This window comes from Apaloderma vittatum, unplaced genomic scaffold (assembly GCF_000703405.1).
Source record: "Apaloderma vittatum isolate BGI_N311 unplaced genomic scaffold, ASM70340v1 scaffold8649, whole genome shotgun sequence".
Classification (NCBI taxonomy): Eukaryota; Metazoa; Chordata; class Aves; order Trogoniformes; family Trogonidae; genus Apaloderma; species Apaloderma vittatum.
Genome location: NW_009735815.1, coordinates 1 through 16,313, shown reverse-complemented (window position 1 = coordinate 16,313; position 16,313 = coordinate 1). Strand labels below are relative to the sequence as shown.

The 16,313-nt window shown below is 37.9% G+C and overlaps 1 protein-coding gene across 1 annotated transcript; it reads right to left on the bottom strand.

Moving 5' to 3' along the window:
* Positions 1–326: 326 nt before the first annotated feature.
* LOC104279453 (RNA-binding motif, single-stranded-interacting protein 1) lies at positions 327–14,468 on the bottom strand. Its single transcript, XM_009876737.1, has 8 exons — positions 14,358–14,468; positions 13,428–13,477; positions 13,241–13,334; positions 9,985–10,035; positions 7,542–7,652; positions 6,831–6,911; positions 5,523–5,607; positions 327–2,825 (listed from the first exon to the last, which is right to left on the bottom strand). The coding sequence occupies exons 2-7, from the start codon at positions 13,469–13,471 to the stop codon at positions 5,530–5,532; spliced, it is 459 nt and encodes a 152-aa protein (XP_009875039.1). The 5' UTR covers positions 13,472–13,477; positions 14,358–14,468; the 3' UTR covers positions 327–2,825; positions 5,523–5,529.
* Between the last annotated feature and the right edge of the window lie 1,845 nt (positions 14,469–16,313).

Genomic DNA, 16,313 nt, shown 5'->3' with positions numbered 1-16,313 from the left:
TGACAGTGTGCAGATCTGGTGACAAACAACACTCCGGGCGGGCTGACAGAGGACAGTGTTCTTGCGTTCAAATCAGGTATTTCATTATGTGCTTTTCACACTTCTTTTCCTGTTTTGTCTGAAAGAATAAGTGACTTTGTAATGTGGTTTGAAAGAGCTAAAATTTGATTTTAATAAGAGATAGAGGAGGGAAAACCCCACGACTGTAAAGCAGGTAGCAACTCTGAGCACTTCAAAATAAACACAAAAGTTTTACCATCATGTGTTTGGTGTTTCCCCCAGTAAAGGAAGGGCTGAAGGAAAAAGACAATGCATTTTCATTTTTTTGGATCTTTTTTATTCAAAAGTTTTCAAAGAAATAAAACAGAAAAAAGCTAACAATCTAATCAAATTTACAGTTCAAAAATGTCTTTTGGCGTTTAACAACAAGTCCTAGGAAACAAAACTACAGAGTTATCTTGAACCGGACAAATAAGTTACCACTGGCAAGTTTGTGGCACTAGTAAAACAAAAATAAAAAAATTAACTCTCTTGATCATATAGATATCTCTATGAAAATCTTTTTTTTTTTTCAATCTGTACAAAAGGTCTTTCTTCATAAATTAATTTTTTATAATTTAATGGCTGTCTACTATGTGATGTTTAAGTAACTGATTATTTCTTTATGTACAGAGGTTAAATTTCCCAAATCTTACCCAGACAATGAGTATGGCACTTAGTTCAGACATTTCTGGCAGCAGCTCTTCCCTCCCTCTAACACAGCTATCATACTGCAGTTTTAACTAACGCAAAAATATCAAGTAGTGAGAGATCCAGGTTTGGAAAGTTACCAGATACAGGCAAGGTGCTGCAGGATGTCTGGACTTTTACAAAGCAGTAATATTCCAGGGAGCATAGAACCAATAATACCACAACTTTTTAAAAACAGAAAAAACAAAAACACATCTCTTATGACTATGTATTTCACTAGAATCTACACTTCTCAGAGCAGCAATTTACTTTTGAAACTATGAAATGTCACCGACATCTATACTCCAATACTCACACAAAAATTTAAAAACTAAAAAATACTTGAAAGAAACAACTGCTTAGCCCTAGCTCCCGAGCTAGGATGATTTGGTCTGTGGAAACAGGGAGGGCCAGCAACCTGTCCCAATACAAAAGGAAATAAACTTTGAGGTAGATAACTGATCATATACAGCTGACCAGAGAAGTACACAGTTTTGGAAGACAACTTAATTTATCATTCGATTTAAAACATATGCAATTGTAATAAAGAGCTTTAGTAGCAGTGAATTATCTAATATGTGAAGTACAAATAACTGTGTATTTATGAATCAGGAATTTCATAGTTTCAAAATTGGTTTTCTTTACACTTAACACTTGTAGTGATGATGTAAAGTGTGGCACTGCTTGGATCCAAGTCTTCCTTCATGCTTTTGTGTCCATACATCAATTAAAATTATAAAACCTAAATGCAAATGTACAAAAAAGGCACATTCTCCTAACCGCAAACTGGTCCGGCAAAAATAAAGAGTACAGAAGACGTAATGCTGAGACAAATCAGAATTATTGGTTACTGGCTCTTTGTTCTTTGGTAAAGTTACCTTTTAAAAGTGCCAAGTCTTTTTATTTTTATTTACCTACTATAGAGAGCTAGTACCCAATCAATTATGCTTCTACTCACATCTCAGCGTGTGTTTGAAAACGAGTCCTTTAGCTTTTGCCATTCTGCTGTAAAAGCAACTTTTGTTTGCTAAGTCTCAGCACGATCCTCATCCCTAAAGCACTATCATTAGTATAAAGGAAGGACAAAAACATTCGGTGATATCCCCACCCCAGTCTCCCTACTCTACCTATGCTAAAACTAGAACATCAAGTTAGTTTCTGAAAAAAAGGCAAAAAAAGATTTTACATTGCATCATACAGCAGAGTTCCTAAGTCATTCAAACTACCAGAGGGAACTATTGGCATATGGCCTTACAAACAATTTATCCTATTAAAATTTCCCCAGTCAGAAAATGTGTTTCACACAAAACATTTTTCCCCCTCTTGCATTTCACTACCTTACATATTATGTGAAAAATCATTAAAAACACTTACTACACATTAAAAAAGCCAAATTTTCAGCAATTTTTATTGACTACCTTTAAAAGCCCTATGCTGCTGTTTTACAAGGCATAATAGACCAGCTCATTTGGTCAAAGCATTCTACACCATTAGTTTGGACTACTTACTGAAACAGCTACAGCATTGAAAGATTTAAGGCAAATTGGAATTTATAGAAAAGGATAAGACACTTCACACTACATTAAAAGAAAAACAGAAAGCTAAAAGACCAGACACTATAATTGCAACACTGCACTAAAGCAACACTCACACACTGCAAGCACAGAACATCATCTTGGATGTTTTACTATTTTAAACTTCAGAAAACCCATTTCATACAGTTAAAAAAAAATAATAAAAGAAACAAACAAAAACAAACCAAAACAAATTCTGTCATGCACGTGAATAAGCCTTCGTGGTCATCTGTGCATACCCAGAAATTCGAATATTTTTTTTTTGCGTCATAACACTTGATAAAAATTTTTTTTTTACTAAAATAAACCTGTTCATGGGAACAGCTACTAGATGAATTTAAGGTTTTTCTTATGCACCTTATAGAACTTATAGCAAAAATAGTTTTAGTTGATTTCATTATAAATAACATTTTCAAGAACCTGTGCAAAACTGTCAATAATTCCTAAAGCACAATTGATCAGTAAAATCCATGATTGTTTCAGCCTTTGCACCCTTCTCCAGGCCAGGTCAACACTGGGCATCTGCAACACAGAAAGGTCAGAGCTAGAGTGGGAGATACAATTGCACAGTGTCTTTTTTTTTCTACTTTTTTTTTATTTCCTCCTTTTTCCTCCCCTAGTGTAGCTGTCCAGAAAACTAAATAATTTCCTATTGTAGACAGCTGTGAGAAAACTAAGTGAATCTGAGTAAAAATCTGAGGAATAACACAGGCACCACCGCAGGTGCTTGCTTGGTCCTTCCCAGGAGAAAGCTCCCAGCCAGGACACAGCCTGTGTCGTATTTTCTCCCTCTGCCTAACACCTGTTCAGCATCCCGAGCTCCCACATCCCATGGCATCTCCAAGGCTTTGGATGGCTGGAAAAGGAACACGACTTTCCTTGGGTGCAGCCTCAGGCCATGTCCAACAGCTAAGGCAGAGACGGCCACTGTCCCTCCGTGATGGCTAATGCTTAACCGTAAGGCAGGGCTCATCGAATCTGAAGGAAAACTTCTCAATTTACTGTATTGGCTTATACTGCCAATATGGATTTAAAAAAAAAAAACAGTTAATTTTAAAAAAGTTTAGGCAATTTTTAAATTTCACAAGGCAAGACAAAGTCTGGTGTTTTAAGGCTTATACATTTATAGGTGCATATGTAATTATCATGGTGTTTTTACCAAGTCTCTTTGACTATTTGCACACAGCAGCAACTTTCTGAAAAGAAGCTATAAAGTTATCAAATGCAGCCGCTACAGGAAAGACACCGTGTATTTCTGATTGACTGCAACCAATTGTGAAAACATGTTAGTTGTCATTTAACCCTTATTTATGGCAATACGTATATTGGCTTTTAATAAGACATCTCCATGCATTCAGCAAGAAGTTTCAGTTTGACAACTGCAGCAAAGCCACAACTATTAAGAGACCGCAGCGCTCCCTGTATTTAGGGCATGAAATAGCTGACAAATCCCTCCCCTTCACCCGTCTGAAAAACGACAAGTACCAATGCGTTCCAGGGACAGAAATACCAAACGCCATACTCGGAGGCTGCAATCAGCCGACTAATATTAACCTTCCCCACGTGCCCACTGCCACAGCCGCTGCTGACACAGGCTTCACCACTGCATACAGACACAGGCGAAGGTACTTCTCTGAAGAAGAAAATACGTGGAGGAGTGGCTTACAGGAAACGTGCGGAGATGCTCGCACACCTCGGTATTCTACACTGAGCCATCACGACGAAAACATGTCTCGGATGGCAACACGTCTCATCCTTTTCGGGAGACTAAACGCTGCTCCTCCGGCCTGGCCCCACTCTACGGGAAAGATACTGGTGGGCTGGGAGCGCAGAGGCAGGATGGGGAGAGGACATGCAGGACTACGCTTCGCCGTCTACCACAGATCTCTGTTGGGAAGGAGGTTTTACACGCCCGCAGGGAAGACTTTAAGGCAAAGCAAGTAATTCCTTGAGAAGTGGTTAATGGCAGCCAACAGCCTCGACAGGGGAAATGTGCAGGAGCCATGATTTTAACACTAGGAGATGGATAACAAGAAGAGCCTGTGGCTTTGCTTTCCCCCTGCCCTGAAAGGAAATCAAGGTGGCATCCCTGCCCAAAACAGGGAGGTTGGACTGGATGATCTCTAAGGTCCCTTCCAGCCTAGGCCATTCTATGATGTGGGCTTTCTCTAGATGCCAGACTACAACAATAAACACAGGTCGTATGTTGCCCTATGCAGACTGTGCCATCTGTTGAATGCACAAAGTTTCCCCATTGGTTTGTTTCTAACTTTACAGAAAAGAAGTTTTTATGCCAACAATGGGGATGAGAGCGGTGCTGTCAAATAGCACAGCTGACCTGAAAAATCAAAGATAATTCCAAAATGTGCGCACTGCTAGATCTATACATTTTAGGGAGGATACCACACAATCAGAAATTCTTTGCATATAGCTGATTATGATTTTTAAGTATCTAATAAATGCTGTGAGCGCTGTACAAAAACTCTTCCAAGATGGCCTCTACCACATTACTGCAGCTGAGTGGAATTTTTCAGCATGAGGTCTTACAAAAATTGATTAAAAAATTATGTGGTCAAGTTGTCTGCCTTACAAAGCACTTAGAAAAAGATGAGTTAAGGGAGAATTAAATCCCGGAATTTGAAAATATGGAGGATGGAGAAGGAAACAGTTAGTTTAAACTGTATTTTCAGGATGGCAATCTACAGAATGCAAAAATTTTGCACGGAAGGAGTTTGGGTAAAGCTAAAGACTGGAAAGTAAAGAAAGGCCATGCAAGGTCCCTGCCTGTGGTCTGCAAGTCAGTCACAAAGCTGCTTCCCAATCTTACATGTACCACAGAACTAGAGGATTTTATATGTACAAATACAGTTCCCTTTAGCATTGTGATTCTCATATTTTTGCACTAATTCATTGTCATTCTTGTATACAGCTTGCTGCCAAGATGAACAAACTAAAATCCAACATAATCCAGTTATGCTACAGAGACATTATTAAAACACTATTACTCATAATTCATTAACTCACTTCTGGAACCTGTGCTCCCTTTCCTGACTTCTAACTGGCCCAGTTCAAATTAACTTCACTGCCTGCCCCCAGATATTATCAGTGTTATTTATATATGACATTAAAGAAAAAATAAAAATCAATAGAGAGTACTGTAAGTTATGAAACAAAATATCTTGGAATTCACATCTTTCACGTGACAGGACGAGCCCCTACCTCACAGTTACTTATTTTGCTGATATGTATATGGAGAATGGTCACTGGACGTCTCTACTGTAACCTGTTGCTGACCACTGGCTTCCTGCAAACAAAAAGGAAGACAAGAGACAAAATCAAGCAGCATTATTTGCAATCTCTATTTCCATGTGACTCATGCATTTAACAGTCTTCAAATTAAAGTGCTCCTAACATCTCTGAAGTGGGGTATTCCATATTCGAGATGTTAACTTTGCATTGGGTTACATTTCAGCAGAGTACCAAAATGATTGTGCAAACCTTCTGTTTCCTCAGCTGCTTTGATGATAGTTAAAAAACCCCACAAATCTTTGACATTATAGAAATAAACACAGAGGAAGCAGTTATAAAAAAATAAAATAACTGCTAGTATATTTTCTATTTGCAAATGCAAAGGAGTATTCTCCTCCTCTCCTTTTGAGGGGCAGCAAGAAGAATGAGATCTACTTATAACATGTACACACTGTGGTGTGATCAGCACCAGGTGATGCAAAGAATTGCAGTTGGGACTTCACATGCAAACCCCTCAGAAACCAAGGAATTAATTCAGCTGATAGTGTTCTGGCAGACCGTGCAATCAGCTTTTGTTACCAAAAATCCTTCTCCGACCCACGTGGGCAGATGCATAAATTGAACCAAACAAGTCCTAGAGTTTCTGGGCAAAAAGACTTTGGAATGAAATGTGTTTTTAATTTTTTACAGACTCTGGAAGAGACTGTCTGGCATTCATTCTGAATACAGGAGCTGCAGCACACCTTCTTGTCTATCTCCTCTGTTAAAGAAGTACTGACCCATGAAAGGGTTTAAGGTAAGTCAAAATAGTAGACAAACTGTTATCTGCTGTTTAGTTATGCTCTTCAGCTGGACTTGCAGAGGGGTTTATTAGGCAAATATGCGCGGTAACCTGAGATGCCAGGGTAAAATCAGGGTTTTTTGCAAAAAGTGACAATCATGGTCTCTTGGCAGAGAAGTTTGCTCACAAGAAAACTAAATGAAAGACCAAATTGGAAGACCTATTGGAAGTTAGGTTTCACAAAACACAAAGCTGGTCTGAGCTATGCTTATACGGAAGACTTCTCCAAGTACTGTACTATGACAAGTACAGCTCCTCTTTGTTACAATACTAGCTGTATTAACCGAGAATAATGACACTTTATAGTTTTAATACACTTTGAATTCACAGTACGTTCAGTTACAATGTTAGGCTTTAAATGGTAGTTTTCCTAGCAAAGAAATATCTGCTATCATATTGACATCTCTTATCTCTGGTCTTTTATAAAACATACTAACCTCAACAGGAACCGCTGCTGTCTGGACATGTGTATATTGGGGTATGTAGGCTCCTTGCATAGCTGTTGTGGCTGGCATGTACTAGAAAGACAAAGAATCCATTAAGATACAGTCCAATATAAATTTAAGAGTATTCAAAATACTCCTCACGATACTGTTTCGCAGATATTGACTGTATCACTAAAGCAAAATGAGAGAAAGTGTCTGAAATCAACAGACTTTTCTGAAAAGTGAGATGTCTGTCTTGAGAAAACCCAAATTTTGACTTCAAAGACTAGGCAAAGGACTTTTCCTTCTCTGTTAATCCCAATCACCATCTTTTCTTCTGATCTGCTCAGAAAATAAAGAGTCTTTCAGTTTAGAAACTAGCCTACACCTCTTCTGGTTTAGGTTGTGTTTCGCATGTTGTATTACTTTCTGCAACTCTGACCTCCTGAAGAGTAAAATCAACTATTTTTCCTTTTTTGATACAACTCTAGAGTTACCTCCTGAGTTTCTTTCATCTGTCTTGGTCTCTGTTTACTCATTTTTAATTTATATTTCTAATAGACAATAAAACCTGCTGAATAATTTCAAAATGGAGACAGTTCTTCATATTTTACTGGATTACTGAAAGGATTACTTTTCTTCTACATGCAAACTGCACATGCATACTGTGATCTACATGCAGTATTTTGTGTGAGTTCCACTTCGTATTAAATTGCTACATACTGTTCCAGTACTGCCTAATGAAAGATGACTCATCTGCTGTGTCAGAGGGCTTATCATCGACGCAGGCTGTAGTGACATGGTGTGGTCCATGGAGGGAGTCAGCACAGCACCCTATTAAAACAGAGAAAGAAAGAAATAGCTATGAACGCTCTGATTTTAATGACATTTTTGATCTGGGAGTCTAAGTATGGGCGGTTCTTCCGAAACGATATACCCCAAGAACTCTCCTTAATCCCAGGCAGTGACTCGGGACACAGGGATGGGGCATTCCAAAGGTTCTACTCGAGTGGATGCGCTTTGCATGGTTTGGTAACAGGGCAAGAATTGTGCTGATTTCCCACTGAACACACAACTGATATACAACGCACTGAAGACACCTACTGAAAACGCTTTGTAAAATATGAGCTTAACCAGACGCTAACTTTAAAGGAAAAAGCTGTGCACGTTACCAGGTATGGATTCACTTAGCTTAAGCTTTGGAATTTGAGGCCTTAGGAAGAAACTTTTATCTCATCTTTGGGAATGGAGGCTTTGGGGCAACATTTGTTTTAGGAGAATTCTACCCATCACATGCGATGCGCACGCACAAGACAGCTGCCCTGCTTAATTTCTGGTTTTGTTAGCACATACATTTTAGAAAAGTGGGTTAGCAGCACTGATTCTTGGTCTTAACCACCTACTGTGATGACGTTTCTATTTCCCCTGTATCATTTAGTTAACTTCAGGAAAAGTATATGTTGAATTTTTAAACACTTGAGATTGCTAAATATGGAGGGCACACTCCTAAGGTTTTCGGAACAAACTGAAATGGAGGGTTATCAACAAATTTCATTTTGCCACTCATGTTCTACAAAACTACATTTTCAAATATTTTGTATGACTTATGCTTGCAGAAGTGTTGATTAAAACTGATGGAGGCTCAAAACTAACAGAAATAATTGCAGAAAGCCAGTATTTTGAATCAATAACTAATCCTTAAAAAGAAAAAGTTTTCGGAACAAACTGAAATGGAGGGTTATCAACAAATTTCATTTTGCCACTCATGTTCTACAAAACTACATTTTCAAATATTTTGTATGACTTATGCTTGCAGAAGTGTTGATTAAAACTGATGGAGGCTCAAAACTAACAGAAATAATTGCAGAAAGCCAGTATTTTGAATCAATAACTAATCCTTAAAAAAAAAAAAAAAAAAAAAAGGAAGAAAAAACTCTGTACTTAGTATGGTTGGAAAAACAACCATGTGATCAGCGTAGATGAAATGAGTCACAGCACATCAAATGCTAAAAGAATTTCCTGTCTGTAGACTGCAGGCTTCTCTGCAAAGCAAATGAGCAAGACAGCACCAGCCTTTTGCACAGGCCAAAAGTGAACTTCAGTCAGGAATCTAGAGCTTTAGTTTCAACTGTGAAATCTCATCTTGTATACCTCTGAAACGAGGACACTGTATAGCATTCTAACATACCGACTTGTGTCTTTCACAGCATGATTTGCAACGTGTGTTTTTAAAGAAAATCTGTGTTGATAGAGAGAAAAGTTAAAAAGTTTTGTGCACGGGTGTTTAACATCAAAAGCCACAAATACAACAACAATTAAGTTGTGTGAGAGGGTGGTTCTGGTTCTGTATCACCTTCTCTGCATGCACAAGAAGAAAATGTTCTGTCAAGAAGATTTATGTTGTATCATCTGCACAGAGAGGTTAATTAGAGTCAGGACTATATCATTTCTATATCTGGAAACAGACTTGTTTGTTAACTACATGAGTGCATGAATTAAAGCGTCTGTTATTATTTGTAATATTCACCTCCAGAAACCTAGTAAGTCTCAGATATAATGCTACATAATTGGCAAATGACATAGATAAGAATCAAAATATCATGGGAGAGCATAGATTAGAATGCCCCACAGTCTGGTACCGATCCCAAAACCAAAAGTGTAGGGAGACTGTCATTACTCATGACCAGTGAAGCCAGAACAAGCTATACAGGTTCTCTCAAGTGATTCCCCTTAATGTCATTTATATCACTATATCCATCTGTGTCTCACAAATTATCCAGTCTGAACTATCTTAGACCCATTCTCAAACCTCCAGTCTTCAAGTCTGATTTCTGATAGGTAAACACTATGTAAAGCATTGGTATTTGCAAAGCGCTTTTAATTTAAATATCATAGAATTTTAAATAGTTTCCTTAAGATGCTGACTTGGTAACTCTAATTGTCCTTATCACCTTGATACCCTGAAGGCCGCTTTCTTTTTTTTCCTAATAAAATGAGGCCTCAGTTCAGGTTACTATCTTTGTTTCTCTTTTCATTTGGATTTAATCATGATGTAATTGTCAAAACTCTGGAAGTAATTGGGTGGGAATTGACCCACTTCCTGTTGTTTAAAGTATGTAAAGCATTTACACAACCAGTAACACAACAGAGAAGCATAAAGACTTACTGGGTGCTGCATGATATATGGTTGAGGCTGCATCCAAGAAGGACTCTGCACCTGCAACGAAATCAGTATTTTATTTTTCCTTTTAGTCATTCTTTTCCTGAATATTCCAACTGAGATACAGTAATAATTTAATAAAACATGTTAACAAGTCCCCTCCCTTATTTGTTCACTTTTTAATGCAATTAGTCACTCTGTGGAGCAACAGTGATTTCTATAAAAAGTGTATTTATTGCACCTGTAAATTGTAAACAAGATTTGGAAAAAACATACCACGTACACCTTTCAGATCAGTATACTATGTTTTTAGTGCAGGTCTCAGAAACTTTATCAAGTACACCGAAAGGGTTCAAATAGATGCATGTGAGATTTCTGCTGTACTGAAAAAGGAGGCACCTTCTGCCTTTGTAATTCCTCTGAGGAAAAGTAATTTGGATCTCGGAAGGCGTAGTATTGCTTGCCTTCTGGGATGATCCGGAAAAATTTAATTATTGGATTTTCACAAGAGATGAAGAAACCAGGAATTCTGCTGGAATCCTGTTTTGGGAACAAGGAGAAGATTCGAAACTGCTGCTCTTCAAGGCTTTGCAGTGTGTTATTCCCAAAGCACAGGAAGAGAAGATTCTGACAAGCATCCCTGCTCTTGCAATTAGTGTGATTTCTCTCCAAAACCCCTGAGTACTCAAATAGTGGAACTGAGGTAGGATGCTTAACTCTGTATGACAAGGTGAACAAAAAAGATTAAAATGTAAGCTAATAGGCTACATGGTTATCTTAGTAAAAAGAGCTAGTTGCAACAGCTCTTTGAAGAAGTGTGCTGCAAGAAACATTAAAGCTAAGAAAGAAAATGTTTCCTCCAACACCAGATGTATAGGATAAGGCAGGATTCTGACCTGCACCACACATGTACAGCTGACTCACCACTGCTACCGGACATTTAAAGCCCCTTAAATGTCTCTATCATCATTCCCAGAGTCCTGTGAACAGGACAGCTAGACAGAGAGTCTTGAAAAAAATCCAGGTGAGGTACTTTTTTGCAATACGTAAATATTTCTTCCCTCCTTTTTGTACTGTCTTCCAAATTACAGTACGTTTTTCAGTCAGAAAATGAGCAAACAGCAGTTCAGAAAAGGAAAACACTTGAATCCTCCCTTTCCTCAGGCAAAAAGCTTAATGGCAAAAGTACTGGTACAGCCAGACTAAAGCCTTGGCTGATCTACTCGTACTATGATAGTAACTGGCTTAGTACTGTCACTTGGGTATACAGGAGTTGCAGAAACAAACAATAGACAAAACTTTATTATATTTGTTTACCTTTAATAAGAATAAATCTAGGAACAGGTTATACCGTGCCTCAAAGAAAAAAATAAATAAATCATGCTCTTGGGATACGTCCTGTTGTGCAGATGAGAGAATGCTGCAGGTTTCAGTGAGAAGGGATCAGTAATGAGGATGTGACTAATAGTCAAATTGCGTAACTCTTCTGGCCAAGAACCTCCTTCCTCCCCAATGCAGAATACTCCGATTTAATTTTCAGTTCCTATTACTGTGGCACTTTAAACACAGTGATGTTAATAACCCCATTCACAGTAATTGAAGCTCCATGCCATGTCTACTGAAATACTGGTAATGTTTCTGGAAACACACAGGGTGTGGTCTGCCCTCCTCAATAAGCCCAGAAAAGTGACACTATTCCTAACAAGTATGTTTTCATGCTGATTTCCAACTTCTACTTGGATTCTGAATACCTGAAAGTCTTATATTGATAAATAATTTATATTTTAATAAAGAATAGCAACTAATTCTACTGGAATATTTTTTCTGGGTAAGAACTTGCTGTAATTTTTGAGGTAGTGCTGCACAAAGCAGAACGATTCAATGCTCTGAAAAATACAGTACTAGCACTGTCTACCAAAAGCAAACATTGTGTTGCATAAGTCACCTCAGAAATTAATATAAAATTAATCCAGCTGCCCTTTACCTCAGAGTACATTATTTTAACTCCTACCTAACGCTTTGCTCATGCAAGGAGACATTAGACCTCCAAAGTCATATTAGACAATTCTTCCTCATTCTTTTCACCAGGAATGGGAGGGTATGTGAAATTTCTGTAATGGAATACCGACAAAACAGCCCACAGCGTCTCTTTAGCCTTCTATATGCCTTCTATATTCACTTTTACCCAGGCAGCATGTCTCTCACTAAAAAGAAAGAGCCTCTAACCCTTCCCTGGTACAGAGAAGTAAGAATTTTCCAAATTTAATTACTTTTGGTTATTTATGACCTGAATCACTGATGTTTAGTTCAGCTGTGTTAGAACAGTAAAAGGCCAAAATAGCCGATCATTTAGCTTACACTGGGATAACTGTCATGTCTCAAGTAGTAACTACAGAACTGACATACTAGTTGTATTAAATGCAAGGTTTTTTTGTAAACTGAAATGTGTGATGTCCTGGAACTGAGCATTCCTAAGAGATTTATGTCAAAGTACATTTCTCAGACTGTTGAATTGTTTGTCAATATCCCTTGGGAGAGGACTCAAGACACCTATGAAAATTCCTTTTCAGGAAGCTTCAGACTGTGGTCTAAGAATAAAAGATAAACCATGTCCTTTTTTTAATTTATTGTTAAAAATAAAGTAACTTCTTGTTTAGAAACACAATTCTAAACCATTAAATGCTTTACTTCTAATATAAAACCACATAATTTGAACACTAATTTAAACTCTGAACTGTCTTTTAGGTTTCTTCTCTAATGTCAAGCAAGTTTCTGCACCCTTCTTAGTACAACTATGTAAACCACTATTGCTAGGCTTTTTTTTTTTTTTTCACTGAAACAACATGGAGACAAGTTCAGAAACCATGGAAAATTATCTTTGAAATAAGATTGTAATTAAATCAAAAAGGTTTAAAATAAAGAATAATTATTTTAAAGATATATTATTGATATTAATATAACTTGACCATGAGAAAATGAAAAATCACACACGAAATGTAGAAGTGGCCACATATACCTAAGTCATCAGCACCAGTTACAGACTTTGTTTTGCAAGACACCAGGTATCTCATTAAGCTGCTGTGCTCCTTGAAACAAACACACTTTTATCTTCCAAGGCCATCATTTTCATACTGTACAGCATGAGGAAGCCACTTCATTAAAATGAAGCATTATTGGAGAATTCATAAAACTCAGTGTAGCAACTGATAAATAAACATAATCTCTGATGAACCATTTCAGCTACTAAGTTCTAAATACAAACCTGGTATGTGGAAACCGGAGAAGCAAGATATGGCGTAATAGATGTCTGAGTGATCATTCTGTTTGCTGTAATACTGTAGGGTGACGGATAAAATCTAGAAAATGCAGAAATATTTATTAAATGGCAGTTCTATGCATCTTTCATAATGGAAACAGTTTTTTTCTTAGTGTGCCATTATTTAACATACCCATTTTGCAAAGCAGCTGTGGTTGGATCATATGTGAGTGTCATTCCAGCCTTTAAAAAAAAAAAGTGGAAAGAAAGCGTTGACAAAATTCATTTTGATTATAAGTTATTTCTCTTACTCTTAAGTCATATTATTTTACCTGAAAATTTGCATTGAAATAATTCTTTATTATAAATTACAGAACGGTTAATTGACAGAAGTAATTATACAGTGAAGAGAGTCGACGACATTGGCTATGAATACACGTTTCCAAGTTCCCAGCATGAGGAACAAAATGCAATCTAAGAAATACCTGGCTAAGAGAACATGTGTGTGTTTGAGAGGCAGGGCACGAAGATGATTATGTTAAGGCGTTGCCTACAATATATTAACTATAAGAATGAATGGGGAGTGTTGTTTTTCAGAAGGCACATTTGAATTTTCTTGTCTCATATAAATGAGGTGTCTAGGCTTGCTAACCACAGCAGGTCTACGAAACTATTATCTTGAACATTAAAGACTAAAAAAGCTGTGACTCAAAAAAAAAATTAATGCGGCACTGCATTGGTATACCATTTTAATCTTATGAAAGTGATGTGCATTTCAGTGCTGCATAAATCAAAGGATTATTTACTACATGCAAATGAAGTTATGTTTCATGTAGTTTTAGAACATGAGAAATATCTCAGGCATATTCCTGACCAAGCTGAAGGAGATTTTATTGCTCACCTCAATGAGGTAGGATTTAGCATTTCACATTTTTCGTTTTTTTCTCTTAAGAAAGAGACAGTTAAGCATTTTATACAGTTGCAGACTGTCAGGTAAGAGTTGCCTGCACATTTTTAATATGCCAAAGAGCCAAGCCAAGAAGTCTCAGTGCCTACCATTTTCCTAAGTATTCTTTATTGCACACCCACACTAAAGCTTGAAGGGAGGACTTACAAGTCTCACCTCGCCTTCTCTGTGCCATGCTCTTCCATTCTGTATATATTTATTCTGATTCTGTCTCTTTTTCTGTCCTCCATCAGCAAACTTGCACAATAAGGGTTCTGCAGGAACTGAGAAAAACAAAGAAATATTAGTTGAAGTAGCATTTCCATACAGCGACGTTTGGTGCTCTATACGAGGTATGTTTTTTTAAGTTATATTCTCAATATGACAGTTAAATAACACAGACTCATACTACAGCATCAATGACTGTTCTGCATAGCACAAAGCTGCCACACACAAACAAAGCATCTGGAATGCCTTATAGCTTTGATTTTCAAACACTGCTCTAAAGCCTGCTGGAACGAAACATGGTCTGTATATCCCCAGTATGTGTCTGTAGGTCTGGGGATGAATGAGAACTGCCATCCGAATCCTGAGCTTTGCCTCTTAGGAGGTCACATATAAGGAGAGTGGAGAATAAATCTGGTCAAAGGACTTCAGTAAATTCCCTCCATCTCTTGGAGGTTTCAGTAATGGCCCAAAACGTAAAACTGCTCTTGCCCATTGAGAATAGCCAGAAGTGCTGGCACAGAACCTTCACATATTCTAGACAGTTGGCTGGAGGGGCTACCTTTATCTTCTGCCACCTTGCACCGAAAACATGCCACAACTGTCCCTTCTTTTTTTATCCTTGCTCTATAAAGAGTACACAATGCAATCAGAACTTCTTCAATATTTTTCTCTCATCTTGTATTTTGCATACTGTCATGAAACAGTATTGTTATACTTTACTATTTTTAAAACTTTTTTTTTTTGCATAACATAATCCTGATCATGACTTCATTGACTTAGTTTTCTAAAGTCAAAATTGAAGCAACGAAGAAAGATAAGTCTGCATAGTATTTTCTCCCTGTTCCTAGCTTAAACTGCAACAGTTTCTGAGTGGGTATGGCTGAAGCACAGCTCTGCTTCACCACACCCTCCCTAATCACAGGGTGGAAGCGCTGTTATGACTTGGATGTGAACGCTTCTCTGCCAATAATTCCTGACATATGAGCTGTCTAAGCTTTACCATGACACTCCTCCAGTCGTTCTCTGTTTGGAAACACCTTCACGAAGCACGGCTGGACCTGAAAACATGAGTTTCCAAATGCGGTGTAAACATTTGGAGTGGAAGGGCCACCCACAGAAAAAAAAGTAACCCCAAGAAAAAATTTAACATATCTGAATCATGCCACAAATCTACTAGTATATCTGCTCAATCTACTAGCCATGGCCAGTGCCGACGTGATCTCCACTCCGTCTGCAGTTACAAAAGACGATTGGCATTGAAAAACTCAGAGGCTTATAACCTGGCAAAGAGCTTGACTTTTACAGCTTTGGCACAGAACTAGCGCTAACGGCCAAGTCATGCCTGGCTCTGGGTGGCACACCTGAACACCAGCTCTGCTTCTATGGGAAAACCTCCACCTCCTGCATGATACACCTTTTGACAGCCTTCTCTTCCAAAGATGGATCTCCACCATTGGCCGCAGCCCTCATAACTGAGGCCAAACATCAATGCTTTTAAAAAAAACAACCCACAAACAAAGCAGACCATCTATTTAATACCGCCAAATTCTGTGAGAAGGTTCTATAGCATTTGCCTTCCCTGATCTCAGCTCAAGATTTGAATGCTGATAGCAAGGATCACTGCAATTAAAAAGCCTAACTGCAGTTTTTGGCTGCTCTTGCATACATGTGTCCCAAGTACAATTGCACTCAGTGCTTCAGGAATACAGTGACTGATGGTCATCAGAGGGAGGACCATGAGAAGAAGATAAAACTTCATGGGAGCCCAGTATGATCTGTCGATCTCCCTGGCACCAAAGAACAAAGTCCTTATTCTCTTTAGAATAAAATCTGAAATTTATTTCTCCAGCTTACCTTTGCTCATATTTTTCATAAATACACTAAGATATTCTCTCTTGCACATAC